General features: G+C 50.7%; 1 protein-coding gene across 1 annotated transcript in view; it reads right to left on the bottom strand.

The window, feature by feature from the left end:
- TP53BP2 (tumor protein p53 binding protein 2) overlaps nt 1-22,053 on the bottom strand; it is a 46,353-nt gene extending 24,300 nt beyond the window's left edge. The window contains exons 1-3 of the mRNA XM_077779846.1: nt 21,975-22,053; nt 7,572-7,719; nt 1,998-2,111 (exon numbers count right to left, since the gene is read on the bottom strand). Coding sequence (XP_077635972.1) covers nt 1,998-2,111; nt 7,572-7,719; nt 21,975-21,998 — 286 coding nt within the window. The 5' untranslated portion in view covers nt 21,999-22,053. The remainder of the gene's footprint in view (nt 1-1,997; nt 2,112-7,571; nt 7,720-21,974) is intronic.
- Between the last annotated feature and the right edge of the window lie 5,855 nt (nt 22,054-27,908).

Genomic DNA, 27,908 nt, shown 5'->3' with positions numbered 1-27,908 from the left:
GTAATCACCTTCTTCGCTGCCTCAGAGGGCCCGCAACCCATGTCTCGTTAGCATGTTGAGGACTCAGTCAGAGTCCAAGGCCAGTCCTGGGTCCGGCGGATGGGGAAGACGCGGGGCACCTCCTCACCCAGGCACCCGCCTCGTCCCAGTCCCAAGGCTGTGAGGCGCCGGTGTTGGCGGCAATGTAAATGCAGCTCCTGGATCTTCGGACAGGGTCTCTCACCTTACAGACACACGGAGCCTGCCTACTGCACCCCTACTTAATAATTTACCCACGGCTCACCCAGGAGCCATGTGAACTGCTGGGTGAAAAGGTAAGATTCAACGTATCACAGGAGGGTGTGTGTGGTAACGTAAGCAAAGGACAAAGCAAACATGCGACTGCAGGTGCCAACTTACAGCCCCAAGAAAGGCGGCTCGGGAACAAAGCACGTGCAGGTTGAAAGGACACCTACAGAGGGACGGACAGCAGTGGCGCTGGCAGGCACGTGGGCAGCCTGGCCGAGGGGACTCGGCTGCACTCCCGGCTCGGCCCTGGGCGCCTGGCCTCCCTGCAGCGGGGAAGAGGTCACCCACGTCACGTGGCACACATAAGTATTTCTAACGGCTGGGCGCCACAAGGGCACGTGGACTAAGGCCGTAACCTTGAGATAGTAGTCACACGAGAGGAACACCTGTTGCCTGCATTTCTACCCCCAAGAGTAATGTCCTGAGGTCCCACACCCTCAAGTTCTTTTTTTTTTTAATATTTTATTTATTTTTGAGAGCGAGATAGAGACAGCATGAGCAGGGGAGGGTCGGAGAGAGAGGGAGACACAGAATCTGAAGCAGGCTCCAGGCTCTGAACTAGCTGTCAGCACAGAGCCCGATGTGGGGCTCGAACCCACGAACCGTGAGATCATGACCTGAGCTGAAGTCGGACGCTTAACCGATTGAGCCACCCAGGTGCCCCTCAAGTTCCCATTTTAAAGGTTCTCACACTTGTAGAAATACCTGGTACTCCCTTCCCTCCGGAATAGATGCCCCACAGATGAGCCTGGAAACGAGGCCTCCGGGGGCCCAGCTGTGGTCAGCCCAGTGTCCCTACACCGGCGGGCTTCTCCCTCCTCAGCTCCCTGCACGCGCCGGTGAGAACCCTCACCCCCACAGGCGTGACCACCTGGCCCCCACACCCTCCCTCCTGTGTGGCCTCCGTCCACAGCCCGCCTCTCAGCCTCTAACCCCGGCTCACCTTCTTGCCCAAATCTCCTAGAAGTACTCTCCCTCTGGAATCTAAATTTAGACGGTCTGGTTTTGGACCCTAACTTCCGGTCACTACACCTGGCCAGGAACCCGGGGCCACAGTCTCCTCCCCGGCCTACGCTCTCCCTGCAGCTTCCCTCACCTTCCCACCAGCTCAGACACCGGTCCGTGTCCTCCTTTGCACCGGGCCGGCAAAACCCCAACCCTGGGGCAATCCAACCGTCTTCTTCCAATGTCCAGCCCACTGCACCCGGCAGGAGAGAAACCCACGGTGTGGGGTCCACAGTGTCCTGGGCCCCTGGCTGCCACTCTCCCGTTCCCCACAATGGCTCACACGGGCCTCTGCACCTACCACCTCAGAGAAGATGACCGGAGGCCCTTCCACCGGACGCCACAAAGCACACACAGCACCGCCACCCGCGTCTGTCTTCTCCCCCTCTGCTCCGGGAAGGAGGTCTCTCGGGCTGAGGGTGTAGCTCCCCAGGAACCCGCCAGCACACACCCCCTCCCCCAAATTACAACCTCCTGCTCTAGGGACTCCTTTCCATCCCGTTCTCCCTGCTTCCAACAACACAGATCAAAGCAAGCCACACCCTCTGCTCCCTTGGTGGTCAGGTCTCAGAAGCTGTCCGTCCTCAGGCCTCCACTCCCTGCCTCTCCTGCACCCTCAAGTCACCCGGCTCCCACCCCCACTCCCACCCCTCCCAGGCGAGCCAAGTCCACAGCCGTGCCCGGATTCACAAGACACTACCCACCTGTGTCCCTGCTAGGGGGGCGTTCGTGACGAAGGAAGAAACGAACTTCGTTCCTCTGACTTCCAAACCGCTGCAGAACATCAAACATCCGCTCATTATTGGCCACTGGACGCTCTACAGGAAACAAACAGAAATCACGTAACCTATGGGCACAAGGAAGGGCATCTGCCATCCATCCTTCTTGCACATTCTGCGTGTGCAAACACCAAGCGTCTTNAGGGGCACCTGGGTGGGTGGCTCAGTCAGTTAAACATCCAACTTCAGCTCAGTTCAGGATCTTGCAGTTTGGGAGTTCGAGCCCCACGTCAGGCTCTGTGCTGACAGCTCAGAGCTGGAGCCTGCTTCGGATTCTGTGTCTCCCTCTCTCTCTCTCAAAATGAATAAACTTCAAAAAAATTTTTTAAATAAAAGAACCCTCAGAAATACAGATCACAGATGCTCCACACAGTCAGCATCCACCTGGGAAGTGTGGGAAAGAGGAACAGGTCGGGGCCGGCCGCTGGAAACGCAGTACTCTAGCCCAGTGCCTGATGGGCCACAGGCTTGCCAGTGACCTCAAGGGGTGTCAGAAGTCTGTCAGCTGTGACACAGGATGGCCTCTGAGGTCCCTTCTAACTCAAACGTTCTAGGGTTCTCCAAACATACAAACAAGGAATTAAAAGTAACAAGAAGTTAAAATAGTCTAGTCTTCCTATTAGGCTATTTTGAAGTTATAATTCTATAAACTACATTAGAAACATTAGACACACCCGTTTACAAACACAGGGCTGTTTACTGCACTGAAAATACAGCTGACCCTTGAGAAACACAAGTACGACCTGCCACATCCACTTATATGGGAAGTTTTTTGATAAACACAGGGCAGTCCTCTAAATGGTCCTTATGATTTTTTTTTTTTTTTAAGGTTTCTTTATTTTGAGAGAAAGTGTGAGCCAGGGAGGGCAGAGGGAGGGAGGGAATCCCAATCTGACGGTGCAGAACCTGATGCAGGGCTCGAACTCACGAACCTTGAGATGGTGACCTAACTGGAAATCAAGAGTTGAACGCTTAACCGACAGCCCCCCAGGCACCCCATGTTCCTTATGGTTTCCTTACTAGCATCTTCTCTCTAGCTTCCTTGACTAAAGAACGGTGTGTAACACACACGACATACACAGCACGTGCTACTGGACAACAGAGCAGCACAGCTCCCAATCCACAGCAGGCTGTAAGCAGTTTGGGGGCAACTGGAAGGCATACGTGGATTTTCAACTGTGCGGGGGGGTCAGTATCCCAACCCCCACATCGTTCAAGGTTCAACTGCATGTCTATTCAGCCTCTCTTCCAGTGTCACTGATAGTTGTCAAACTTTTCCAGAGACAAAAAGAAGGACACAGCTAAATAATAAATGGGAACTTCAGGAGAAACCATGTAGTTTAAACTCCTGTCAAAATATCTTGTAATCACAGGATCTGGATATAAAAACCAAACCTACTGTTTGACGGCACAACCGCTTACAATCGGAGAAGCTCCAGTGAGGTCAGCGTGATACTCAACGTACGAATGTTTTAACAGCCGGAGAAAACTCCGAATGCTCGCCAGTAACCAGGCCACTGGGCAGAGACCAGCAGCCCGAGCCGTCAGCCCCAGCAGAGCACAGCTCCTTCCAGCTATGGTAACATAGCACGCAGGGTTCACAGACGTCCCACCCTCTTCCAGAAGCCACAGAAATTCTAAGACCTGCCCCCAAAAGGAAACAGCCCTGAAAGTAACACACCCCCAGAAGAACTAGTAGACCTTCGACGTCCTCACCCAGCACATACACACACGTGTGCACACACACGCTTTCAGAAAAATGAAGGGAGACCCCCATACTCCAGAGCAAAGAGATAAGTTAAGGAAGTGAAGAACCGCCAGTCTCCGCAGGGGGCCGTCTCAGCAGGGCTGGGAGCCAGGGTCCCGCTGGCAGAGAGGACTGCCATCAGGCACCGGCAGACCGCTGCCCGCACCCCTGCCCCAGCTGAGCAATGCCTGCCATGGATCCCAGGGAAGGTTCCAGGAGGACACGGAGGTTAGAAGGCTAACAAAGGGCAGAGACAAGGACTTGATACCTGAGACCTGGCCCCTAACAGCAGCACTGCACCAGCAGCCCTCAAACGGACTACGAATTCACCACAAGCAATCCAAATCCCAACAGGACTTTCCTGGAACCCTTTAAGGTCCTTCTACAATTTCATTGAAAAAGAAAATATGGAACAGCTCAGGTACTCTTTGAAAAACTGGGGGCGCCTGGAGGACTCAGTCAGCTTTTGATTTCAGCTCAGGTCATAATCTCACAGTTCATGAGTTCGAGCCCCGTGACAGTGCAGCGCCTGCTTGGGATTCTGTCTCCCTCTCTCTCTCTCTCTGCCCCTCCCTCACACAGGCACATGTTCTCTCTCTCAAAAATAAACATTAAAAAAAAAACAAAAGCAGAACAATAAAACATGCACTTGGCTTACGGATCCGTAACACACACTACAACTACAGTCATTAGAACACTTTGGTTCTGGCGTGACCAAAAGACACAGGCGATTGACCGAAGCTGGCAGAAGTGACCCTCGTAGGAGATCTACGACGGACAGAGACAGCTCACATCGGGAAGGAAGAAAGCACCAATCAGCAGGCCACTCAGAGCAACTCACTCTCCGTCTGGGAGACAAGAACCCGTGCCCAGACTCCCACGGGGCACGCTGATGGGGGAGGGGCGGAAAACACTTTACATCCAGCCTTGCAGAACATCGGGAGGAAGGAGCCTTCTAAGTCCCACATGGGCCTGGGCTCCGAGCCCTGGTTTTTGGTTCTGTCTTTAATGCCCACAGATCAAGAGGCAAAAGCCAAGGAAAGCCTGAACAACAGCTATAGAGAAACAATCCTTTAAAAATGGAAAGGTGGCCGCCTGGGTGGCTCAGTCAGTTAAGCATCCGACTTCGGCTCAGGTCATGATCTCACAGATTGTGGGTTCGAGCCCCCGTCGGGCTCTGCTGACAGCTCAGAGCCTGGAGCCTGCTTCAGATTGTGTCTCCCTCTCTCTCTGACCCTCCCCTGCTCACACGCTCTTGCTCTCTCAGAAATAAATAAAACATTTTTTAAAAATTTAAAAAACAAAAAAATAATAAATAAGGAAAAGGGGGGGCGGGTGCCGGGAGGCTCAGTTGGGTGAACGTCTGACTCGATTTCAGCTCATGTCATGACCTCTCAGTTCATGAGATCGAGCCCCGTGTCAGGCTCTACATTGACAGCGCGGAGCCTGCTTGGAATGGTCTCTCTGCCCCTCCCCCCTCAAAAAAAACAAACATTTAAAAAAATTTTTTAATGGAAATCCAGGGCCACCTGCCTGGCTCAGGTAGAACATGCAGTCAACTCTTGAATCTGAGGATTGGAAATTCAAGTCCCATATTAGGTGTGGAGCCTACTTAAAATTTAAAAAATAAAAATAAAAACAGAAGGGGTGCTTGGGTAAGCATCCGACTTCGGCTAAAGTCATGGTCTCACAGTTCATGAGTTTGAGCCCTACGAAGGGCTCTGGGCTGCCAGCTGGGCACCTGGAGTCTGCTTCAGATTCTGTATCTCCCCCTCTCTCTGCCCCTCCCCTGCTTGTGCTCTGTCTCTCAAAGCATAAAACATTTAAAAAATAAAAATAAATAAATAAAATGAGCAAGTACGTGGAGTGATCAGGGGATGGGCATAAGGAGAGGATTCCACATCTGTATTATTTTCTCTTTTACAAAAAAGAACATTCAAGTGCTGTCATTTATTTAAAAAAACTAGAAGAGGGGGCCCCTGGGTGGCTCAGTCAGTTGAGTATCTGACTCTTGATCTTGGCTCAGGTCATGAGCCCAGGGTCGCAGGATCGGGCCTGGCATCAAGCTCTGTACTGAGTGTGGAGCCTGCTTGGGTCTCTCTCTCTCTCCCCCTCTCTCTGCCCCTCCCCCACCTGAGCGTGCTCTTTCTCTCTCAAAATAAATAAACTTTAAAAAAAAGAAGAGGGGGTGCATGGGTCGCTCAGTTGATTACGCATCTGACTCTTGATTTTGGTTCAGGTCGTGATCTCAAGATAGGTGAATTCAAGCCCCAAGTCAGGCTCTGTGTCAATAGTATGGAGCCTGCTTGGGACTCCTCTTTCTGCCCCTCCCCCACCTGCTCTATCTTTCTCAAAATAAATTTTAAAAAACTAAAAACAGGGGACATTGAGCCTTGACAAAGAGAGGGGGCCTCTTCCTCTAGGAAGAAGGGAAGAAAGGGCAGACGCGTCGGGAGAGGACACGAAGGGCGCACGGAAGAAGGAGCTGTGGGAACGTGCACCAGCTGCTTCGATCACCTCAGGAAAGCATAAAGCAAGGTTGTTTCTGATGCCAGGAGGCTGCCAGACGCAGCCAGCCACGCCCTGACTCCTTCGGGGTGCCCGCCGAGCACCCCCACACCCCGGGCCCTCCCCTGAGCAGGCTCACCAACAAACGAGACATGCCAAGCCCCTGCTCTCCGGGAGCAGGCGCTGTGGCACACGTGCATGGGGCCATGGGGATGAAAGAGGCAATAAGCGTGCACTCTCAGAACCAGAGGGTCAGGTCAGGGGGACATCACAGCCACTTCAGCAGGAAGTGAAGAGTCTCTCCATTTCAGCAAAACCTGCCTGGAGGGAGAGCAACCCAGTGGAAGGGGGGGAAGAGCACCCGCAGCCCCAAGGAGGGACGGAGCGGAGTTTGTTCAGAAAATGGGAGAGCTGCACGACGGGGAAAAGACGGCACCCAATGGCCATGGGCCACGATCAGAGGCCTGGATTTGATTCTAAGTTGAAAGCAAGCCCCTGACGAGTGGAGAGGCAGGGTGTCATCCGGTCCCTCTATGTGAATGGTCTACCCACCTGCTCTGTGGGGGCAAAGGAGGAAGTGAATCAGAAAGGGGGCACAAGACCTCGAGGACACCCACCCTTAAGCAGGTCAACCAGAGATAACCAGGAGGTGCTGCCTGGGCCATGGNGAGAGACCCCGGGGGAGGGGAGGGGCAGGGGGAGCTCACCCTGGCCGTGCAGGAACGAGGCAGAAACTATGGAAAATCACTCCGACTACAAACTCGTCAGGGCCAGAAGGAGAGCAGGCTGCCCCACATCAGGGATCCACAGAGCCACAGCTAGGGACCGACTGCAAAGCTTAAAATCACGCCTATGACTTCCCGCGCCTCCTGCCACCACGGTGACACCAGGCCAGCCAACATCGCTGAACACCTACAAATGCGTGGAGAGGGCACCACACTCTGAGCCTCAAATCTCTAACTCGGTCAACTCCAAGCACACAGAAAGCACTTCATGAGCACCACGCAGTTTACCGTCACGGCCAGGAGCTTCAGCTGGTATGTCACCTGCCTGTCCTTTGCCCTCATACACTGTGGAGTCTTCAGCGTATTGCATGAAAAGAGCAGGAAAAGAGCAGAAAGGCTTTCTGTGTCACAACAAAGCTGGACAGAGAGCGTGCGCCCCCTCAAGGCACACATGCCACGTCTAAAATCCAGGGACCACATGATGCGGCCCAAAGGGCGCGCAGGGTGCCGGCCTCGTACCAGAGCCGCAGCGCACTTCGGCCAGATGGCACTCGCTCTCGCCAGGTTCTTTGCACAGGTCCACCACATCTCTGCACGTGGTCTCGGGGGTCACAGGGACCTCAGTGAAGTGCTGCTCATTGTCGCTGAGGAACACGGTGAGGAACATCTGCCAACAAAGAGAGAAAGCAGCTGTCAGTGTCAATTCCTATCCCCACACCCGGTCCCCCAGCCCCCCACACTCAGCCTGCGGAGCCCCTGGGGTCCCTGGCGATGGTCAAACCAGCTCACACAAAAGGCCAAACTAAGTCTTTCTCTGACACCGTGTTTGTCATCTGTTTCCCAAATACTTATACAGTTCGCAGTATGTGCCCGACCCATCGAGAAACAGACCTGCCCACTGCTCCCAAGGCCAGCCAGGGCCACCACACATGCGCAGGCTCTTTGGATGGAGAGCTATAGACGTGACACGTGCTGCTCTGACAGTGGGGAAGGAAAGCAGGAGAAAGAACACGAGGGAAATCTAATATTTACATCACACACATGAATCATCCACTCAAACAATCATATTTTTAAAGCGAAGATGTTTTAATCAAATCGAATGCCTACACTACAGCCTGAGGTCTCCATCGACAAAGTATGAGCAGATCGACTGTTAGGGTAAAACTCAGCTGACCTTGTACACCGAGTAAACACTTGGGCAGCAGAGGCTGGACTCTAACCCTCAGTAGTAGCGGTACCCCTGGGGAAAGGAGATGCTGTATCATAACACTGACAGCAAAGAGTGCAAATTTGCACACTCATTCAATGCCCCACCAGCACTGAGGAAACTGACAGCCAACGGCACGCAGGCAGGTGACTCTGGCGCCCTCAGCTCCGGGGTGCCTACTCCAAGCCAATCAACAGGCGTCAGGATAAAAGAAAAACCTCAAAGTGGCCCAACTGTGGGCATCTGTCCTGTGAAAATACCTCTCACCCAAAAAAGACGGCAATGTGCCATCAACTCTGCGGGCCAGCACGCCTTCCATGCAAATACTTAACCCCACTAAGCACTGCAGGAAGTCCGGATCGTGAGGCCACCCAGCAGCAGGAGCAGGACATGCACCCCGTGCACGAGGACACACGGGGTCACGCGGCAGTCCCCCACAGCACACGGCTCCTCCCAGGCCCGGATGCGATAGTCGCAGGAAACGTTCCTCTGCAAGGCGGCAGCTCCTGCTCTGGGGCAGCAGGGATGCCGCAGGCCTGGGTCAGGAAAGGGGACCCGTACAGGAGGGCCCACCCCCGGGTGCCTTGCAGCTCTGCAGCCCCCCCACCCCCCCGCCCTCTGCAGGGCAGAGTCCTCCCTTTGGGCAGCCCTAGCTCTCAACTCACAGGAGCGCGGGCAGTGTGCGGAGTAACTGGAAAACCGAATGCACGGCAGGTGACCCAGAAACGTCAGGCCAGGGGACACGGTGACACAATATACAGAACGCCCTCTCCCAGGATGAGCCGAGAGGCTTCCAAGCAAACTCTCTTCGGTTTTCACGTCCTTGAGCTCTAATACAGACACAGGTCCAGACCTCACCTGGCCACGAGAGCCTGCGCCACGCTGCCTTGAGAGTCACCAGGAGAGAGGACAGAGTAACCAAGTGCCACCCGGCAGTGCTCTCCGTGCCAACACCCTGAACCCGAGCACTCTGAAAAAGGAATGTTCGGGCCGTCAACGACGCACTTAAAGGCCTTCATTAAATTGCAGGAATATTTAGTGCGTGGGGGCTGTGGCAGGGTCACGGCGCCTCACCTGGCCCACATCCCCCCGCGGGACCTCAGGAATCTCACATTGACCCCGACATGTGGAGCAAGTACTGTTTCCTCTTTATAAACAAAGAGGACGACTCCCGGAAGGGACCTGCTGGGCCACTAAAATGACGGAGTCAATTCTGCTCTTCCGACCTGGTCTCTACCCTTCGGGCTGAGGCTTACGGCATGAACACACTGGGAAAAGTGGGGAAGTGTTCTATTTCACCACAGTCACCCAAACCTTCTATCTGGAAAACAGCTTCGTTCACTTAAATGCAGAATTACAAGTAAGAATGATGAAAGATGTGCTCTGTTGAAGGTCACCTCCCCCCAAATCGCCAAGGCCCACGTCTGCCTTCCATGAGTGAAGAGGAGCTCTGGGGGGGGCCAGACTGCAGGAAGTGTCCTAAAGTCCTGGGCCGAGAGCGGTGACACTGCTCCAGACTCCTGGGCAGGCTCTACCCCCAGCTTCGTTAATAATTAGTTCGACCGCCTTAGGGAAATTGCATCACTGAATCCCAGTCCCCCCTTCAAAGTAGGAGTCTTTGGCACCCAGAACTGCCCGGGACCACTTTCTACAGCAGCCCGCAAGCTGCAGCTAGCAGTCTGGGCACCAAGCGAGGGTCTGAAGGAAGGCAGTGCAAAAAGGAGAGATTCTGGAGAGAGGATCAGATGTGGTGACAAACGGCGGGGGCGGGGGGGGGGCAGTGCTATGTGTGAACTGAATGACTCTGTGGATATAGCATAAAGCCAAGAGGAAGCAGTAGGGGCTTTGTGTCTGTGGCTGCGTCGGGTGGGAAGTTTGTGTGGATCAGAGGACTGGTGACCTGCGCACACCAGCCCCCTCCCAACCGCCCCATCTCCACAACCCTCCCACGCAGCACGCACGCGCGCCCCTCGGAGCCTGTGCACTTGCCTTTCCGTCTGCAGCCTGCCAAGCTGCACCCTGGTCCCCTCAGGTCTGCACTCCAATACTGCCTTCCCAGTGAGGCTTCCCTGGACACTCTTCCAGAAACCCCAACGCCGCCCATACACAGCCACACACTCCCTGCTCTCTGCCCTCCTTGGCACAGTCGCTAATGTACCACACGTTATATTTACTTAACCCGGTTTTCTCTCCATCTTCCCTTCTAGAAGGTCAGCACCACACGGGCCAGCGTTCTGACTGTCGTGTCGATGCTGTGTCCTCGGCACCGGCAGAGAGCCTGGGGTGCAGCAAGCATGAGGTGTCGCGTAATGAAGGACGAGTCCTGGAGCTGGTCCTGCATCTCACAGACCCACCTCGGATCTACTTTCATAGTAAGTTTTCGTCCGTGCGCAGAGAAGTGTGGTCGGGTGTGCAGCACAGCCTGGCACGCTGACAGAGACGAGGGAGCATCTGCCATCACCTCTGCAGCACACACCACACCGGCCAGCCTACATCTGCTTCAACACCCTTCCCTTCTTTCAGTACTTACAGGCCGTCGAGTGCACGGACTAAGTCCTCAGGTGGAAATCACCTTTAATAAACAACAAATACAGCACCCAGCACAAAGTTCAAAATGGAGGGGAACGTGCGGGAAGGGACCCCACCTCTGGGAGCACAAGGCAAGGAGGAGGGTGTAGAGTGAGTGACCCTAGAGGGGGAGAAGAGGTGCTCAGGACCACGGCCCTCCTGTCCGCATGCAGCATCTGTGCGGTCCTAGAGGCCCTGAGCAGCCGTCTAAGGGAGAGGGGCAGGAGGGCCTGGAGGGGGGACTGGCGTGTCACACCAGGGGAAGAGCAGGGGGAGCAGAGAGAGAGCAAGGGGAAAGGATCAGAGGACCGATGAGGCCACCAGTCCGCACACGGGGCGGAGATGGGGGGCTTCCACCACCGGCTGCGGGCTGCACCCCCAGGGCCCGAGTGGACCAGGGAAGAGGGCCCCGGTCTGCACCTCTAACAAACGCCCACGTGACTGGAAACCACCACTCAAAGACCAGAGTGAGGAATGTGGACTCCAGTGGAAGAGCCCACAGAGGCAGAGGCACGGCAGTGGCCAGGGTTGGGGAGAGGGACTGCTGACAGCGACAGGGCCTCTTTGGGGAGACGACAACGAATTAGTATGATGGCTGCATGACCCGGGGGAAAGTCTAAAAACCCCTGCGGTGCATACTCAGTGCTGGTATGTGAATCATATCTCAAATTCTTTTTTTAAAAAAGAGGTCACCGGAGGATTCCAAACAGGGAAGTGAAGTGACGTCGCTTAAATCACTCTGGTTACAAAGTGAACAGACACAGGGGACATGCAGCACCTGCGATGGAGGGTGGCCTGGGTGGCACGGTAGTGAAACGGCTGGATGTGGACCGATCTGAAGGCTGGGCCACGAGACATGCTCGAGGGACAGGAGGCAGATGTGAGCACAGAGAAGGGGAGCGTGAGCCTGGACACGCGGTCTCAGGACCTGGGAGAGCTTGGCAAGGGGGAGGAGTGCCCATGGACGGGACAGAGCCTCGGGGTCAAAGGGGAGCCACCTACCAGCCCCAGGAATGGGCAGAGGAGGCTGCTCCACACACACGCAGGCACATACACGTCCAACCAACTGCGAGGGGTGGGGGAGGAGGGAGACGACAGGGTGACAGGAGCAGACAGGCCTTGGGGCCTAAGGCAGGACACAGGGACCGGAAGAGAGCAGAGGGCTGTGCCTGGAGCCGGCAGTATGACGTGCAGAGGCCCTAGAGGCAAGCGTCCCACCAAGGACTGAGGCACCATCAATGAAGAAACAGAAACTACTCCAAGGAGTGTGAAGCCCAGAACCAAGTCGAGAGAGTGTTTCAAACGAAGCCCCACGAGCTCAGTGCCAAGAACCAACTCTCCAGCCCCCACGTGGCAGGTCGGAGCTTCCAGCAGGACAAGCAGGGAGGGACCGGACCAGAGGCCCAGGACGGAGGACACAGCACAGCACAGCAAGGCCTCCAGAGGCGACCTGGGTTTATTCGGAGGCCTGTGTAGACAATCATCCGATATCAAGAGGGAGTTCACTGGCCAAGCACGTTTGGGGAAACATACTGTCCAAGGCCCTCAGTTCTGCATCCTGACTTAGGGCCACGAAGCCTGGACACAGGTACCTTAGTCCACTTGCCCTGGTTCTTACAGAAGAGATCCGTATTAAATCTTAGTGTCCCGTGAATGGGCCATTTTCCCTCATCTCCTAAGGAATACTGAGGCCTGCATTACAAAAGATCAGTTTTGTTTTGTTTGAGATCTTGTGATCTGAATGGATTCCAGGAGGTTAAAAGGCACCTCAAGGGAGAGTCCTTGGGGACTGAAGACGACCGACCGCGTGTCCTCAGTCTCAGAGGGCGTAATCACTTTCCTCCAGTGTCCCAGAACACACCAGGGACGGAGGACAGGCTTTTACTGGGCTACGTGGGGCCACTGTCCTACACTTAGCCCAGCGTATGCCGAAACAGACGTCCACGTGGCTGGAACACATTTATGAGGGCACTGCTGAAAAAGGCAGGGGACAGACCTTACTTTGGCCCTTTTAACCCCCTCCTCCACAACGGCCAATGATCGATACGTAAATTACTGTTGGGCCAAAATACAATTAGCGCGTCTTTCTACAATCAGGGGAGGCTGGCGTGCTGACAGTCCATACCCCCAATGTCCTGTAGGTGGGAACAGTGGGGTGGAGAAACCGGGGAAGATGGGTCAGCTCTCGGAGGCAGGGTCGAGCCTGGGTAAGAGTTACTACTCCCAGCACCTCACAAGACTGACAGGGCTTTCAGCTGCCAGACAAATAGCCGGCAAAAATGTGGGGCCAGAGATGAGGTCCTCCTGGCCAGCTACAGGAAACCAAGATAAGGGACACCTTTTCCTCCTCTTTCCTACAGATGGACAATTCCCCAACCAAGGCCAATGCCCCTTTAGGATGCACTCTGGAAAACTGGGATGATTCTGATCCACAAACCTTAAAGAAAAAGCGACATATTTTCTTTTGCACCAAGGCTTGGCCCCAAGGCAAACTGGAGAAGGAAACCTGGCCGCCAGAGGGAAATATCAAGTACAATGCTGTCCTACGGTTTGACCTGTTTTGCAAATGTGAAGGGAAATGGGGATAAGTCCCCCACGTTCAGTGATTGGGGGCATTAGGAGAGAGATGTGTGAGGTCGATCCTGGCCTAATGGCGACCCTTTCGAAGGTTCACAATGATGAAGGGAGGGAACCAAGGGCCCTGCCTGCACCCCCAGCCAACCTAGAGAGGGAGGAAGGGCAGTCGCCCACCTCAAACTCCTCCTCAGGTCCTCCATCTACACATCCAGACTTAAAAACGTGCACTTCTGCTCCCTGCTGTCCACCGTGGCCAGGCCCTCCCCATAACATCAAGGGCGTGTTTCCCCTCCAAGAAGCTGGAGTGCAGGAAGGGGGGAACACAGGGAGGCACCACAAGATTACAAGTACCTTTTTCATTGTTAAGATTTAAGACAGATGAAAGAATAAGTACATTTTCTAATGATCTTCGCAAGTATAAAGAGGCTTTTTAGGGTAGGAGATATGTTTTGAGTTGACCTGGAAGGCATGATGCTTTGGCGGAATCAGGTTCTCAGTGAGCCACAGAAGAAGCATGGTGTTCTGGCAGCTGCTGAGCAACATGGGGACGAGCAACTCCTCAATCATCACGGGACTGGGGGCCCTACAGGGGACTCCCAGTTTCCTACTGGCCTTCAGGCAGTTCCGCCCAAGATCCTAACAGGACTGTGATAATCCCATTGGGGAATCGTATCACTGCCACTTCCAAGCTGTGTGTTGGAGAAATTAAAGGAGGTCTGAGGTGAAACCCTTAAATTATGCTGAATTAGCTGCTATTTTACAGACACAGGACGAGAGCCTTCCTGAAAAGGTTAAGGTTAAATATACAGCTATCTCCCCCAAGAACCCTCAAAGCTGAGACGATTCTAATGGACAAACGTGTCACTCAACTAGTCCCAGGTATTCGAAGGAAGCTGCATAAATTGGCTGTTGGCCCGGAAGGGACCCTGGAGGAGCTCTTACGAACTGCCAGTTAGGTAGATTACAACCAAGACCGCGAGAATAAGGAACAGTAAAGGAGGCTTTAAAAAAAAAAAAAAAAAAACAGAAAAAGAAAAGAAACTTGAGGCCTTAGTCAGCGTTGCTACTATGTCAGACCAGACTTCCCAAGGTCCTGGGACCGAGTGCCATTTATGTGGCCGTTCAGGGCACTGGAAACGAGAATGTTCTCTCAGAGGGGACAACCAAAGCAGAAACCCCATAAGCCAGGACCCTAGTGTAGACACAGTCAGTGGAGATCCGAACACCCTCGGGGACCTAAGTCTGCGAGGGATCAGATGACCAGTGTCCCTGAAGGGAACGGATGGGCCCTAGGGCTCATCACGGTGGCTCCCCCTAACCAACTGTCCACTGGAAACCCAGAGCCTCAGGTAACTCTGGAAATAGAAGGAAAACCGGTTGAGTTCCTTCTTGACACAGGAGCCGCCTTTTCTTTCCTTTCTGCCCCCGGCCAACCATCCAAACACGGCGTAACAGTTGGAGGCATCTCCAGAAAACATAGGACTAAATTTTTCTCTCAGTCACCAGGGTGCATATGGGGAGATTTTTTTTTTCCATATTCTTTTTTGATAATGCCTGAGACCCTTGTTAGGACGGGACATCAAGACGGAATTAGGGACACGGTGCTGCTAGCTCCAGGACGAATAAACAAGTGCCTGAACTTACAGTGATCTGGATATCGAAGATATCTTTCCTCGAGATAAAGTTAAATTCTCCTCGTGGAGTTGTTCCTATGGAAACTGGATGGCCAAAGGAAGATTTGAGGATCGAGAACCAAAACCCAGTTCAAATACTTAATTATCCTAAACAACAATATCACAAAATCCAAATAAATATGAAAGAGGGACAAAAGCTAAAGTTAAAAAAAAAAAAATCAACCACACACATCAGAGACTTTTGGGACTTTCTGGATGGCTACAATGCGTCTTTCCTTCCCCTGGTATGACCTCCTCCCTAGGAGGCACTGCATTTGGAATATTAATACCTGTTGGTCTAATATTCTTTTTGTATGTCATTTGTACAAGCTGTTGCACATGGCAGAAAAATAAGAAAATGTTGCTAGCCCAGGCGTTCCTGACACCCTCCCGTACTTTCAGACCCCTGGACTGACCTCTGAATCTGCCCTGACTGCTGTACCCGTCATCAGCCCCCCTTCCAGCCAGCAGGAAGCAGTTAAGGTCGTTGTCCCAATTCCTAAGGCAGTTAGGAGTGACAAGTTCAAAGGAGGGACTATGCTAGGAAAAGATGGAATTCAGTAGGCAAAGAGCGAAAGGTTAGGACCTGCGGTCCCCCAAAATAACAATGCACACATATTCTAGAACAATGCTGGGAGCTTCTGACCACAGCAAACTCCCTCAGGCATACGATTCCTCTTAAGAAACAAAAGTCTATGTCTTGTGCCCAAAATAACCTATAAATGAAAACAGAACCAACTTAGCAATGAGGAGGGGTTGTAAGAAGGGAGATGATTCATTTTCAAAAACACCAAATAAAAGTTGTGCTGTCTAGTTAACAATAGGTTTACAACCTACTGGAAATGTGTGCGAACCCTTGCCCCGTCCCCACAATGGAGTCCCAACCCCTGGAAACCTCGCTTCCTGGTTCTTACCCTCCGTTTTGAGGACTTTGCAATGAGCATGTGCCAAAGAACTGAAGTCTCTGCATCACCTCAAGGACTGTACACTTGTCCCAGTCCCACTACTTTTTGCCTTCTGTGGGCACAGGCGACTTCCGGGGAAGGCCGTAACCTCTGCAGCATCAGGCAATGAGGAACCAGGGGAGGGACTTCACGCGAGGGGATAAATTGTCTGCTGTAACCGCTGGAGTGTGCCTGTGCATCAGACACCTGCTCTTACGAGAACGTTCATTAAAGCCTGGCTTCACTGTGCTCTGAATCTCCGTGTCCCCCTTTGATTGGGGCACTGGGCTTATTTCCCACACTACGTAAGACACAAAAATCTCTCAAGGGAGATGAAATCTGACCATGGGAACAGGAGACAACAATTTACTACTAAGCTAGATGAAGGAGACCAAAGGTAACGTGGAAATTCAGAAATAAAAAATATGAACATGCTGATGTTTCAGCAGATGCAAAAATTACTGGAAAGTATAAGAATAAAAAAATAATCTATAGTAACTTTACTTCCAAATACACCACCTTTTCCTGACACGTTTTTAAAACACTGTAGTTTCAAGAACACTGAGATGACTTCATTACATCCTCCCCCACAGGAAAGCAAGTGAAACGGGGCTCCCAGAGTCAGCTCCCCCAGCAGGTGTGGGGAGAGTCCTGACCGCCCTCACGACTCTGGCTATGGGAGTAGCTGCACCTCCTGGAGCCCCGGAGTGAATCACGTGCATCATGAAGAGCCCAGGCAGCAACACTCAGGTCAAAGCGACCCATGAGCCCGCAGACGCACCTTCAGCACAGGGACCGTGAACTGCCACAGCAGACAACACGGGAGACGGGAACGGGGACACTGGAGGAGCCAACCCCAGACCAGCCCCTCTCAGTGGCAGAGACACGTTAACAGGTTGACTTCCTTCTAACCTGTCCAACCTGTCAATCAGGAACTTCACTTTTCATCAGATGAGCCACAAAGCGATTATTCAATAAACAATACACTCTATCAGAGGAGAGGACAGCAGAGACAGAGGACATAGGTAACACAAATGGCAAAATGTGGGGGAACATAATTGTTTTAAATAAATTACAACAATGAAGTACCACTTACAATTATTAAATTTGAAAGTTGATTAAAAGATCCAACAGAGATGAGACTGTAGGACAGCGATTCACCCCAGACACGATGGTGACACTATATATAAATTGTTAAAACCCATTTGGAAAATAAAATGGGTCATGTAACAAAAGCCACAGGATTATGTCTGCCTCACGACCTTACTTCTGGGAATCCCAAATGCCTGAAGGTTTTCCCTACAGTGTTAGATCCATAAACAGTAATGTGGAAAACTAAATATCCAGCAGCATAGAAAATAAGTTTAAATACCTCTGCTGGAAGGATTATGACCCAGCGACCAACTACTATGAACATGGGGTTATCAGTGAAAATAAAGTTACAACACAGAATCACGTCAAGTTGTAGGTGATAACCACTTAAAATATACATACACATGAACCGGCTTGTATGGAATAAACAAACAAAATCACTGATTAGGAGAAAAGAAATAGATGTCACTTTAATATTTTTTAAACCTAAACGTTAATACATTTTTATGGTAATTTCGGTTTAAAAGTACACTTAACACACACTGTGATAAAAGAATGTGAAAACACTTCATTAAAAATGCAACTGGGATTATTATTTGCGTCTACTCCATCAGGTGCTCCATCTGAAAGGAAAGAAAGTTCTGGAGAAGACACGCGCTCCTCACACTAAGCAGTGCCCAGCCTCTCCACACTCTGCTCAGTGATTCGTGCCCAAGTCACGTCTGAAGGAGACTTGCCCTTCCAAAAATCCAAGTCACAGACAATTTTCTTTTAAAAAGAATGGGTCACAGACTTATTTTTAAGAGCTCCCTTTTGAGAAGACATGTATTCACTGTGACTATAATGTTATCCTATTTACATAAGAATGATTCATTTTCAAGGAGGCATTATCTCCGATTAAAATTTGGAAGACTTTCCCAAGGGGAAATACAAAAAAACTGGCTAGGGCATTTACAAGAAATTAACTTTGTGCCAGAGGCTAAAGTTTATTCCTTCGATTTAAAGAGCCCTGTCGAGTTCCACAGGAAGAAAAAGGAACCAGCAGTAGAAAAAGCTCTCGATCTCCAGTCTCCGAAAGGAAACAGAGCTTTGCAAGAACACCTTCAGGGTTCTGACTTCTCAAAACTGAAACCCCTCAGGTCTCCCTAAGAGAAAAAGAATACAAGAGGGGAAAATGACCTTTCGAGAAAAATGAACCACCTACAAATGGGGTGACATGAATCCTCCCCAGACCTTACACCTCACAGGAAGCTCCCAGAAAGGCCAGCCAGGTAAGGTCGCCACCAGCCAGAGGGAAGGTCAGGCAGGGAAGGGTCTGTCTGCATGGCTTGGCCTTTAACACCTAGCTGTGTAGAGAGAAATGGAAACTGTCACCTCACTTCTACACCACGCTGTACCCTCCCAGAGGAGGGATGCGAGGACTTTCCGGAAGAGATGGCCACCAGGCCTCCCATAACCTGGTCAAGACAAACCCCTCCCTCCACACACTTACTTAGAGAGGGGACTCAAGTAAGAAACAGTGACATCAGCCAAAACATCTTCAACTTCTCAAACCTGCCCAGCTGCCGGGCCCCGGCAGAAACGAGACTCCCAGGCTGGCCACCCTGGGGGACCAGGACACCATCCCGCTGCTTCCCAGCCACAAGGACTCCTGCCTACAGTCTGCTCCCAAGGCCCTGTAGCTGCTTTTTAAAACCTCCCTCGATGTCCAGGAGTTACACCTACCAGTGCTCTATGAAGGACCGGTGAGACTAAAACCTACTGTACACTAGGCGCGCTGCTTTTTCTAATGGCAGGTTTCAAATCAGCCCAGCAGTTTCTACTCACAAACTCAGAGTTATTTAAGGCAAAATCGTAAGATCATCATCCATGGAGGTTTTTACTCTTTCGGTCACCGCAGCCAGTGAATCAACAACATGTGAGGTCTCGACAGCCATCACGGAGCATGGAGGATCTCAGCCACGGAGTGTCACCCACTGCGTGGTCACGGTCTGAGATGATCACCACACCAGGAAAAAATGAAACGGCAAGTAGGAAGTGGCTACTTTAACATAGAGAAAGATTCTCTACATACAGCGCGTCTCAGAAAGCTGCATGCGGGTCTCAGATGTTCGATCACAACCCCACTTCGCACCCGCAGCAACCGCACCGTTGCCTCTGGGGCGGGGTCCTCCCAACGTGAGTCCCTCCAGAGAAGCTCCTGGCTCTGACCCCTCCCAGACCCAACCTCTGTCACAGCCAGCATGGACGAGGCCTGGGGAATGCAGGGACAGGACAGCCTGCATTCTCTGTGCACCAGGAAATGCGCGAGTGTCTCCCGGACAGGCATCTGCCTCTCGAGGGGCCACTGGAGCTCCGGTAAAGACGCCGCACACGAAGGCCCAGACAGGCGCAGGACTGGCTGTCCCACAGCATCATCTGGGAACCTGGGAACCTGTCAGAAACAGCAAGTCTCAGCTGTGGCCCCTCCCGGCAGACCTGAATCGGAAGCCCTCGGGTGGCCCAGAACCCCACCACCATTTGAGAAGCACCCCATAGAGAGCTATGAGCAGGGATGTGACATCAAGCTGGCTTTGGGAGGACTCTGCTGCCAACAGCATCAGCAGGACGGTCTCACGGACAGGTGACCTGTCCAGCACACGGTCACAAGCACAGCGCCAGGAGCTGACCTGGTAACACCATGGAAACACCACCTTCCACGTGCCCTGGCATTCACCTTTGCACAAACCGAGTTTAAATCTAACAGCCTCAAATTGCCAAATGAGAAATCTAAAAACCTATATTCTGCTCAGTCACCTCTCTGTATTAGGTCACCTGTTCCCTACACCCTGTCCCCTACCGTCAAGGCCACCCCTTCCTTCTAGGATAATTCAGAGACCTTAAAACTGCTACACACACACACACACACACACACACACACACACACACACGCCCTCCAGCCAGAAGAAAACTTTGTCTAACATCCACTCACACTGCAGTTGTTTGTGGCCTGTCTTATCTGCCTCCTTGGACTATACATTCCTTCAGGACGGAGGCTTTGACCCTGAGGTTCCTCCCACCCCCGAACTGCCCCGCTATCTTAGCATCACACACGGCACAAGTGCTCGCTGAGCTGCACAGACGCCGCGGGTCAGAGAGGCCAAGCTCCGCCACGCATGGGAGAGTCAGTAGGAGAGCAAAACACGGGCAAGTGTGAGGTCTGGGCCCCGGGGTGCTCAGCCTGTCAAGGAGCCGACCTCCAATTCCACCTCAGGTCACAGTCTCCCGGTCATGAAACAGAGTCCTGCTCTGGGTTGTGCACTGGGGTTCTCTCTCTCTCTCTCTCAAAATAAATAAATAAACGTTAAAAAAAAAAAAAAAAAAAAATAAAAAAAAAAAAAAAAAGAGCAAGCCACTGCAGGAACACACGGTGTAACTTCCGTGAGCTTCCTCAAAGCCAGACGATGCCTCAAAGAAGAAACAAAGCATTCGGCTTATTTGAGGATAACTTGAGAAATCTGTTCCAGGGGCGCCCGAGGGGCTCAGTCAGTTAAGTATCCAACTCTTGACTTTGGCTCAGGTCATGATCGCACAGTTCGTGAGTTCCAGCCCCTTGTCAGACTCTGTGCTGACAGCTTGGAGCCTGGAGCCTGGTTCAGAATCTGTGTCTCCCTCTCTCTACCCCTCCCCCACTCAAGTTGGCCTGTGTGCTCACCCTTGCACACCCTCTCTCTCTCTTAAAAATAAACAAAAAAAAAAAAAAGGAAAAGGAAAAGCAGGAGGAAATGGCCACAACACCCAGGTCTCCAGCTGCTGAGAGCAACAAGCCACAGGTATCGGGGAAAGACTTTTCTACCTTTAAAATGAAAGTAATCCAAAATAGTCCCCCTTTCCTAGAAACCAGCAAATGACTACAAAACTACCCACCTGTCTTGTACTATTTTGCAATTATTTCAAAATTTAAAAAAATTAAAAAAGGTTGAGCGTGGTGAAAGTTAATCAAGGAACACGTCACTAAAGTGGATTCTGGACGCAGAAGGGGAGGCTGGAATGGGGGGTAGGCAGTACCACTCAAGGTCAATCACAGGAGAACTGTCAATTACACACCCCACAGGAAAGCACCTGAACTCCAGGCCCCAACAGGGAAGATGGGCGAGCATCTCCTAGGAGAAGTGACCCCCTAACCCCCACCACTCAGCAGGTGAGGAACCACCATCGCCCTGCTTTTCTCCAATGGACTTCGGTTCAAAACAACCGCCCCCCTACTTCTTCCTTCTTGTCTATAAAAAAAACGTTCCTCTCCCTTTGTCGGACTTGCCTGTGGTTCTGCCATAGCCGGCCTGTCCCCACCTGCAATTCTCTGTTGTTATTCCCAAATAAACCCACTTTTGCTGGTAAAGTAACTGCTGGTTTTATCTAAGGTTGATAAGTTCACACCCAGTCGCACTATGTTCTGGGCCCTGGGGTGACAAGGTGTGGCTCTTAGTCATTTCAGGCGGATGTTCCTGGACCTTCCGTCCCCACTCCCCACCAGCCCCTCCACCCTCCACACCTCCACAACCCACTCTCCACACAGGAGTGCAGGGGTCTGTGCTCGTCAGGGAGATGAGGCCCCTTCCTGCTGTCCCTCCCCCAGGGGCCTGTGCACACAGCCCAGCAGGTCTGCCTAGGCGACATGCTCGGCTCAAACCTTCCCAGGAATCTGACAGGCCCTCCCACATCCAGCCTACAGCAGCCATCCTGGCCACGCAATTCTGCCCTTCTCTTCCTCATTTTCCGCACCCCCACCCCCCACCCAGCTGGGGAAGAGAAGATGTGTATCCTTTCCCATGCCCACCAGCGCCTCCCACGCACAGCAGACAGTCACTAAGTATTTTCTCACCAGAAGCTGGCCCAGAGCAGCCATCCAAATGCCATCAACAGGGAAATGGGAAAGAATGAGGCACCAGATTTAAGTTGAGTCCTTCCAAAATCAGTCCCTTGTTCACTTCCGATAAACTAACGTCACCAAGCTGAATCACTCTTCCTTGCTACGCTCGGCGCCCATCTCCTCGGCTCCCCCAGGCACCGTGCCAGAGAGGTCACCGCTGTGCCATCCAGGCCCCCTCTCCCACAGATGCCAGGAGGTCCCCATCCCTCGGCCTGAACCTTCCCTGCATCTTCGGCATCATTGCCTCCAAGCCCAATGTACAGACAGCCTCCAGAGAAAGCGACTCCCCTCCATGGTCGTAGACACTGGACGGAGGACCAGCCTAAACCAGCAGGCATGGGTGTGGCACAGACAGGGTCTCAGGGGACGCTCCTTCCCATCCCTGGAGGAAAAGCAGGGGCACAGGGCTTCGGAGCCTCAGCTCAAATCACTCAGGATGCGTCCTCTCCGCTGTGGGGACGGCCGACGGTCCCACCCAGCTCCAATGAGGACCACGAGCACTTTGCACTGGAATCCGACAACAGTCCATTCGTTTCGGTTTTCTACTACTTTCTTAAACTTGCATCTTACACATTTTTATTTGAAATGTTGGAAACTCAAATAAAGTAGTACTACACTAAACAACTGTTTCTTGAGAAACCACCGAGGTAGGCATTCCACAAGTAAAAGTTCAGTATTTACTGGGCAAATACTTTCAGTGAGCATCTAGTTCTATTATCATCCCAATAAATCATTTGGTTTTGGATACATTTTACATAAAATACAATCTAAAAATGACCACAAGTTGCAGAGTCTGGGAAGCTACTTTTCCTACAGATGACCTATGTTTACAGTTTGTTTCTTTGCTAAAATAGCTTTCTTTTGCTGAGACCTTACACAAAAAGTTTTCAGAGTTACACCTGTGTCGCTCAGTGCTCCAGAAGGGACACCTCCAGACCACAGCCTCTCCTTGGCTCTCCCCAACAGAATGTAAAATTTTAATGTCTCGCTCGGGACTCCAAAGTAAGTAAATATTTCAGAGTCTATCATCTGTGTTTTCTTTTCTCAATTACAACTCATTAAAGAAAAATGCTCTCTTTCGATGATACACAGCGCACCATAGAAAACCAAGTATTTAAATAATGTTTGCCTTGACTAAGTGGCATGAGCTGAGAAGAACACTCTAGATTCCTAAACCCTCTATCCCGCCGCCCTCCTTATCCTTTGACATACAGTGGAAGTTGGGGAGAGGTTCACAGCCCAGGATGGCCCATCATCGCGGCAGGGACCGGGACGCAGCCCCCGCTCAGAGCCAGACCCAGGCTGCACGGCAACAGGTGCACCAAGAACACCACGCGTGTGGACATACCTAAGGGGTGCCTGCCACGCGCTCTGACGGGTCACCGTTACTGGGAGAGAAGTGTCTACAGCATTCCTTACAGGGGTCAGAAGAGATTTTGTTTTACCGTTTCTACTTCCTATCGTTGGGAGAGAAGTTTCTACTTCCTATTGAAGAGGAAGAGAAAACAGCTCTTCCCGGAAACAGTAAAGGAGTGAATGACCCTCTGTTCTCATGTCCTCTAGATAATGTCCCTTCCAGATATAACAGGTGTATGCTTGTGCTAGGTTTGTCTATAAAGCCTAAACTATTTCCCTGAAATAGATAAAAATACAAAAAAACTTTTAATGCTTTTCAGGTTTTCATTAATACATAACTCACAAGGCAACAAATCTCACTATAGTACATAAAATGTGATTTTTGCCACATTTTTTAAAACAGATTTTTGTTTAAGAGCCTTGGAGAATTACAATTCTATAGAGACTCTACCTTAAACTTTATTCTGGAATAAAACCTAAATTCACTTACTACGTTACTCAACAAGAAATTCTTCCACCATTTGGCATAATCCTATAAACGTTCAAAAGCTATAACTTAAAAGCTTTTTAATCTCAACACCTAATTTCAGTTGGGAAATACGTGCAAATAATTTTTTACATGAAAATAATATAAGCATTTAAGCAGAAGTCATACCTTTGGTCTGCGAGGTGCCCACGATGCACAGTCTCTGTTAGAAACACAGAAATCCTACTCACCAGGTGTCTGACTCCCCAAGGAGATACTGTAAGAACCCATTTTTATTTTAAACTTAAAGTTTGTTAGTTTTTTTTTTTTTTAATTTATCTTGAGAGAAAGAGAAAATCCCAGGCAGGCTCCACACTGTTGGCACAGAGCCCGAGGTGGGGCTCAATCCCACAAACCTCATGATCGTGACCTGAGCTGAAATCACAAGTTGGATGCTTAAACGACTGAGCCCCCAGGTGCCCCATGCCCACTTTCTTCTCCTAGACTCCCCAAACTAGAAGCTCGAACAATCAGATATTAACTTACAGCTTCATGGAATCACTAGAAATAATTATGACACCTCTGTAGCCCTGGAAGGTAAAATGTCACAAATTTAAACCTTAAATCATGATCATAGGCACCTGGGTGGCTCAGCCAGTTAAGCCTCCGCCTCTTGATTTCTGCTCAAGTCACGATCTCATGGTTTGTGAGTCTGAGTTCCACACAGGGCTCTGTGCTAACAGCACAGAGTCTGCTTGGGATTCTCTCTCCCTCTCTCTGCCCCACCCTGACTCGCACGCACGCACGCACACATGCACATGCTCTCTCTCTCTCAAGATAAATACACTTAAAAAAAAAAAAAAAAGACTTAAAACCACGATCAGGTCAATTGAACTTTTTAAAATAAGGGATCACTTCTTGGAAACATTATCTGCAGCAAGGCACCAAATCTCTGGAAAACCCATTTTCCAAGTCATCAGGGGTAAACAGGCCATTACAATTTTGTTTCAAAACACTAACGTGAACACGAGGCTGCAAACACGCCGTTCCAGGGCGAAGTTCTTCTCCTTGCTGCTTCGTGAGACTGCATGGCCCACACGGTGGCCAGCAGGCACATCTGCTACCTAGAAAAAATTCAAGCTAAATAATCTTTATAAAATCTCAGTCCCATTAGTCACATTTCAAGTGCTGTAGCTGCAGGCGGCTGGTGGCTCCCCTGTGGGCCCGCAAAGACGCAGGACACCCCACACAGCGGGACAGATATGCCTGACACAGGAGATCTACCAGAGAGACAGGGTCAAGTCCCCTGGCCCTCCACGTGGCTCCGTAGAATACTGTGTGCGGTTCTGCGTGTAGTTTTGGGTTTTGTTCTTTTTATTTTACCATTTTGGTAGCAAGTACAAACAAATGTTTATCAAGTTACATCTGAATGCTTTTAGAGTTAGCTAACCTCTCTCACAGAAGTATTTCTGAATACATGCTTTGTCTGAATATAATGCTTTACAAAATGAAAGTAATGAAAAAAGATATCTGATGTAATTTTCAATAGCTGAGAAATTTTGCTTTTCGTGAAATTATCTTTATCTGATAATCAAATACAATGAGGATGGCTCACCTAAAAAGCCACACTCTCAACCTGCAAACAATTCATTCTTCAATGAAGGAAAATAAAGTGTTGAGTATGAAATATTAATCAGTTTCTTCTTACCAAGTTGTAGAAATATCAGAGAATCAAGAGACACGTTGGTGGGGATCTAGAAATGAGCGTTAATTACCTCGCCCGCCGGCTGTACCCGATCATTACCGCCACCCTGACTTTCAGCGTTTGCCTACTTATTTTTAGTTAGCCTACTAAAAAAACGCACCTTCCTCTTCTGGCTTTGGGTCCAATTATCACTTCATGTCCCACATGAAAATCACTTGATTCTCTACCATTTGGTGAGAAAATACACAAACACAATTTATTTGCACATTTTTAATATAATGCTGTCTAAGTAGCAAGCTGTTATCTTTAGAATGCCTTTGAGAGCAAAGCATGGAATGTATTCTTAATGCCACAGAACTATACACTTAAAAACGATTAAAAGGGCAATTTTTATGTACATTTAACCACACCCACAACAAAAGCACATCAAGACAACAGTATACATCCTGAGCCAATCTGTCTTTTCATATTAACTATAATCCTTTTCCTAATAAATTGGGTTAAGATTTTTAGTAATTGGTTAAGTAATAAAATGCAAAACCTCACTCAATGCTAAAATTAAAATCCAGGTGCTGTATACTAAAAGCCAAAGAGAAGAAAAATATTTAAGAAAATAGGCTCATTTTCAAGCACTCAAACTATTTTAAAGACACACAGAGAGTCATGTTACTGAATGAACACCTGCTTCATGTCGTTACCTGCCACAGGCTACGAATCTCTGGTGAGGCCAGTACCGCAAATCCCACCCGCAGTCTTTTTTTTTTTAATTATTTCTTTATTTTTGAAAGAGACAGACCTACAGAGTGCTGGTGGGGGAGGGGCAGAGAGAGAGGGGACACAGAATCTGAAGCCGGCTCCAAGCTGAGTTCTCAGCACAGAGCCCAACGCAGGGCTTGAACCAATGAACGATGAGATCATGACCTGAGCCGAAGTTGGACACTTAACTGACTGAGCCACTCTGGCGTCCCCACCAGAGGTCTGATGAGAACCTACTCCACGCTGGGTGGTACTAGCTGCTTCAGAAACAGGGACCCCGATCCTCACAACCACCCTGAGAGCTGGCGTTACTATCATCCCCATTTTACAGATGGTGAAACTAGGAGACAAATCACTTTTTTAAAAAAGGGGATTCTGGTCACAAAGGTAGTTGTGGCTGAGCACACGCTGAGGTTCTGGCTTCACAGCCAGTGCGCACAGGCACCGATCAGAAGGACCATGCCAGTCTCGGTAGCTGCGCAACTCTTTATACACTAGTCACCTGGTACATGGCTGGGAGAAGAAAATCTCTCCTAAGTTTTGTTTCTAAGTAGGCTTCATGCTCAGCACGGGGCTTGATCTCACGACCGTGAGATCACGACCTGAGCTGAGATCAAGAGTCGTAGGCATACCCCACTCAGCCACCCAGACGTCCAAAACTCTCCCAAGTTTTAAGAAAGCCCAAAGGATTCCCTGACATGAAACTATCCTTAAGAAATTACTTTGAAGGGGCACCTAGGTAGCTTACTTAATCTGTTAGGGGACTGACTTCGTTCAGGTCCTGATCTCCCGTTTGTGGGTTCCAGCCCCGCGTTGGGCTCTGTGCTAACAGCTCAGAGCCTGAAAGCTGCTTTGGATTCTGTGTCTCCCTCTCTCTCTCTGCCCCTCCCCTATTCACACACTCTAATTCTCCCTCTCAAAATTAAGTAAAAATTTAAAAAAAAATCACCTTGCAACAACCAGTACTTGTCTTGTTCCTATTTTTAGGAAAATTCAGTGACAACCTGCAAAATTCCTTTCAAAAGAAAGATAAACGTAAGTCCAAGGATAAAAATTCTAATTGCAAATTCCTTCACCCTCATCCACAGTCCACTCGCATCGCAAACCTGACTCTATAAGCGGGTATTAAGCTAAAACAGGATGCACGATACTATTAACACTAATTCCTTGAATCCTGGAGGCTGTGGAAAAGTCCATCACCGATTGCAATACACTAAGTTTGCCGAGACCGTGAAAGTCAGGACGCCCTCCCACGACACAGGTGGGCAGCCGGGGCACAGAGCTTTCCACGCTGCACCTCTAACTGCAAACGCACGCACCGCGCCGACACTCCGTTCCGAAGCAGGGGAAGAAAAGTTGCCCGCTGCTTTGTCCGAACACAGGAAGCTTAGGAAAACGCCGCGGGCCGCAAAATTACCCCGGGTCCCGGGCAGAGGCGCGAGCACGACCTCCGGAGGGTGGGGGTGGGGGGCGCGTGCACGAGCCCCCCGCCCCCACTCACCCTCGGGCTCTCTGCGCTCCAGCATCAGCCCTGCGGCCAGGGACCTCCGAAGTCTGGGGGAGGGGGTGGTCTCGTCAGGATCGGAGAACTCGCGGGTTCAGA

This window comes from Crocuta crocuta, unplaced genomic scaffold (assembly GCF_008692635.1).
Source record: "Crocuta crocuta isolate KB4526 unplaced genomic scaffold, BGI_CrCroc_1.0 scaffold322, whole genome shotgun sequence".
Lineage (NCBI taxonomy): Eukaryota > Metazoa > Chordata > Mammalia > Carnivora > Hyaenidae > Crocuta > Crocuta crocuta.
The sequence above is the reverse complement of the archived record's forward strand: the minus strand, read 5'-3'. Positions and strand labels throughout refer to the sequence as shown.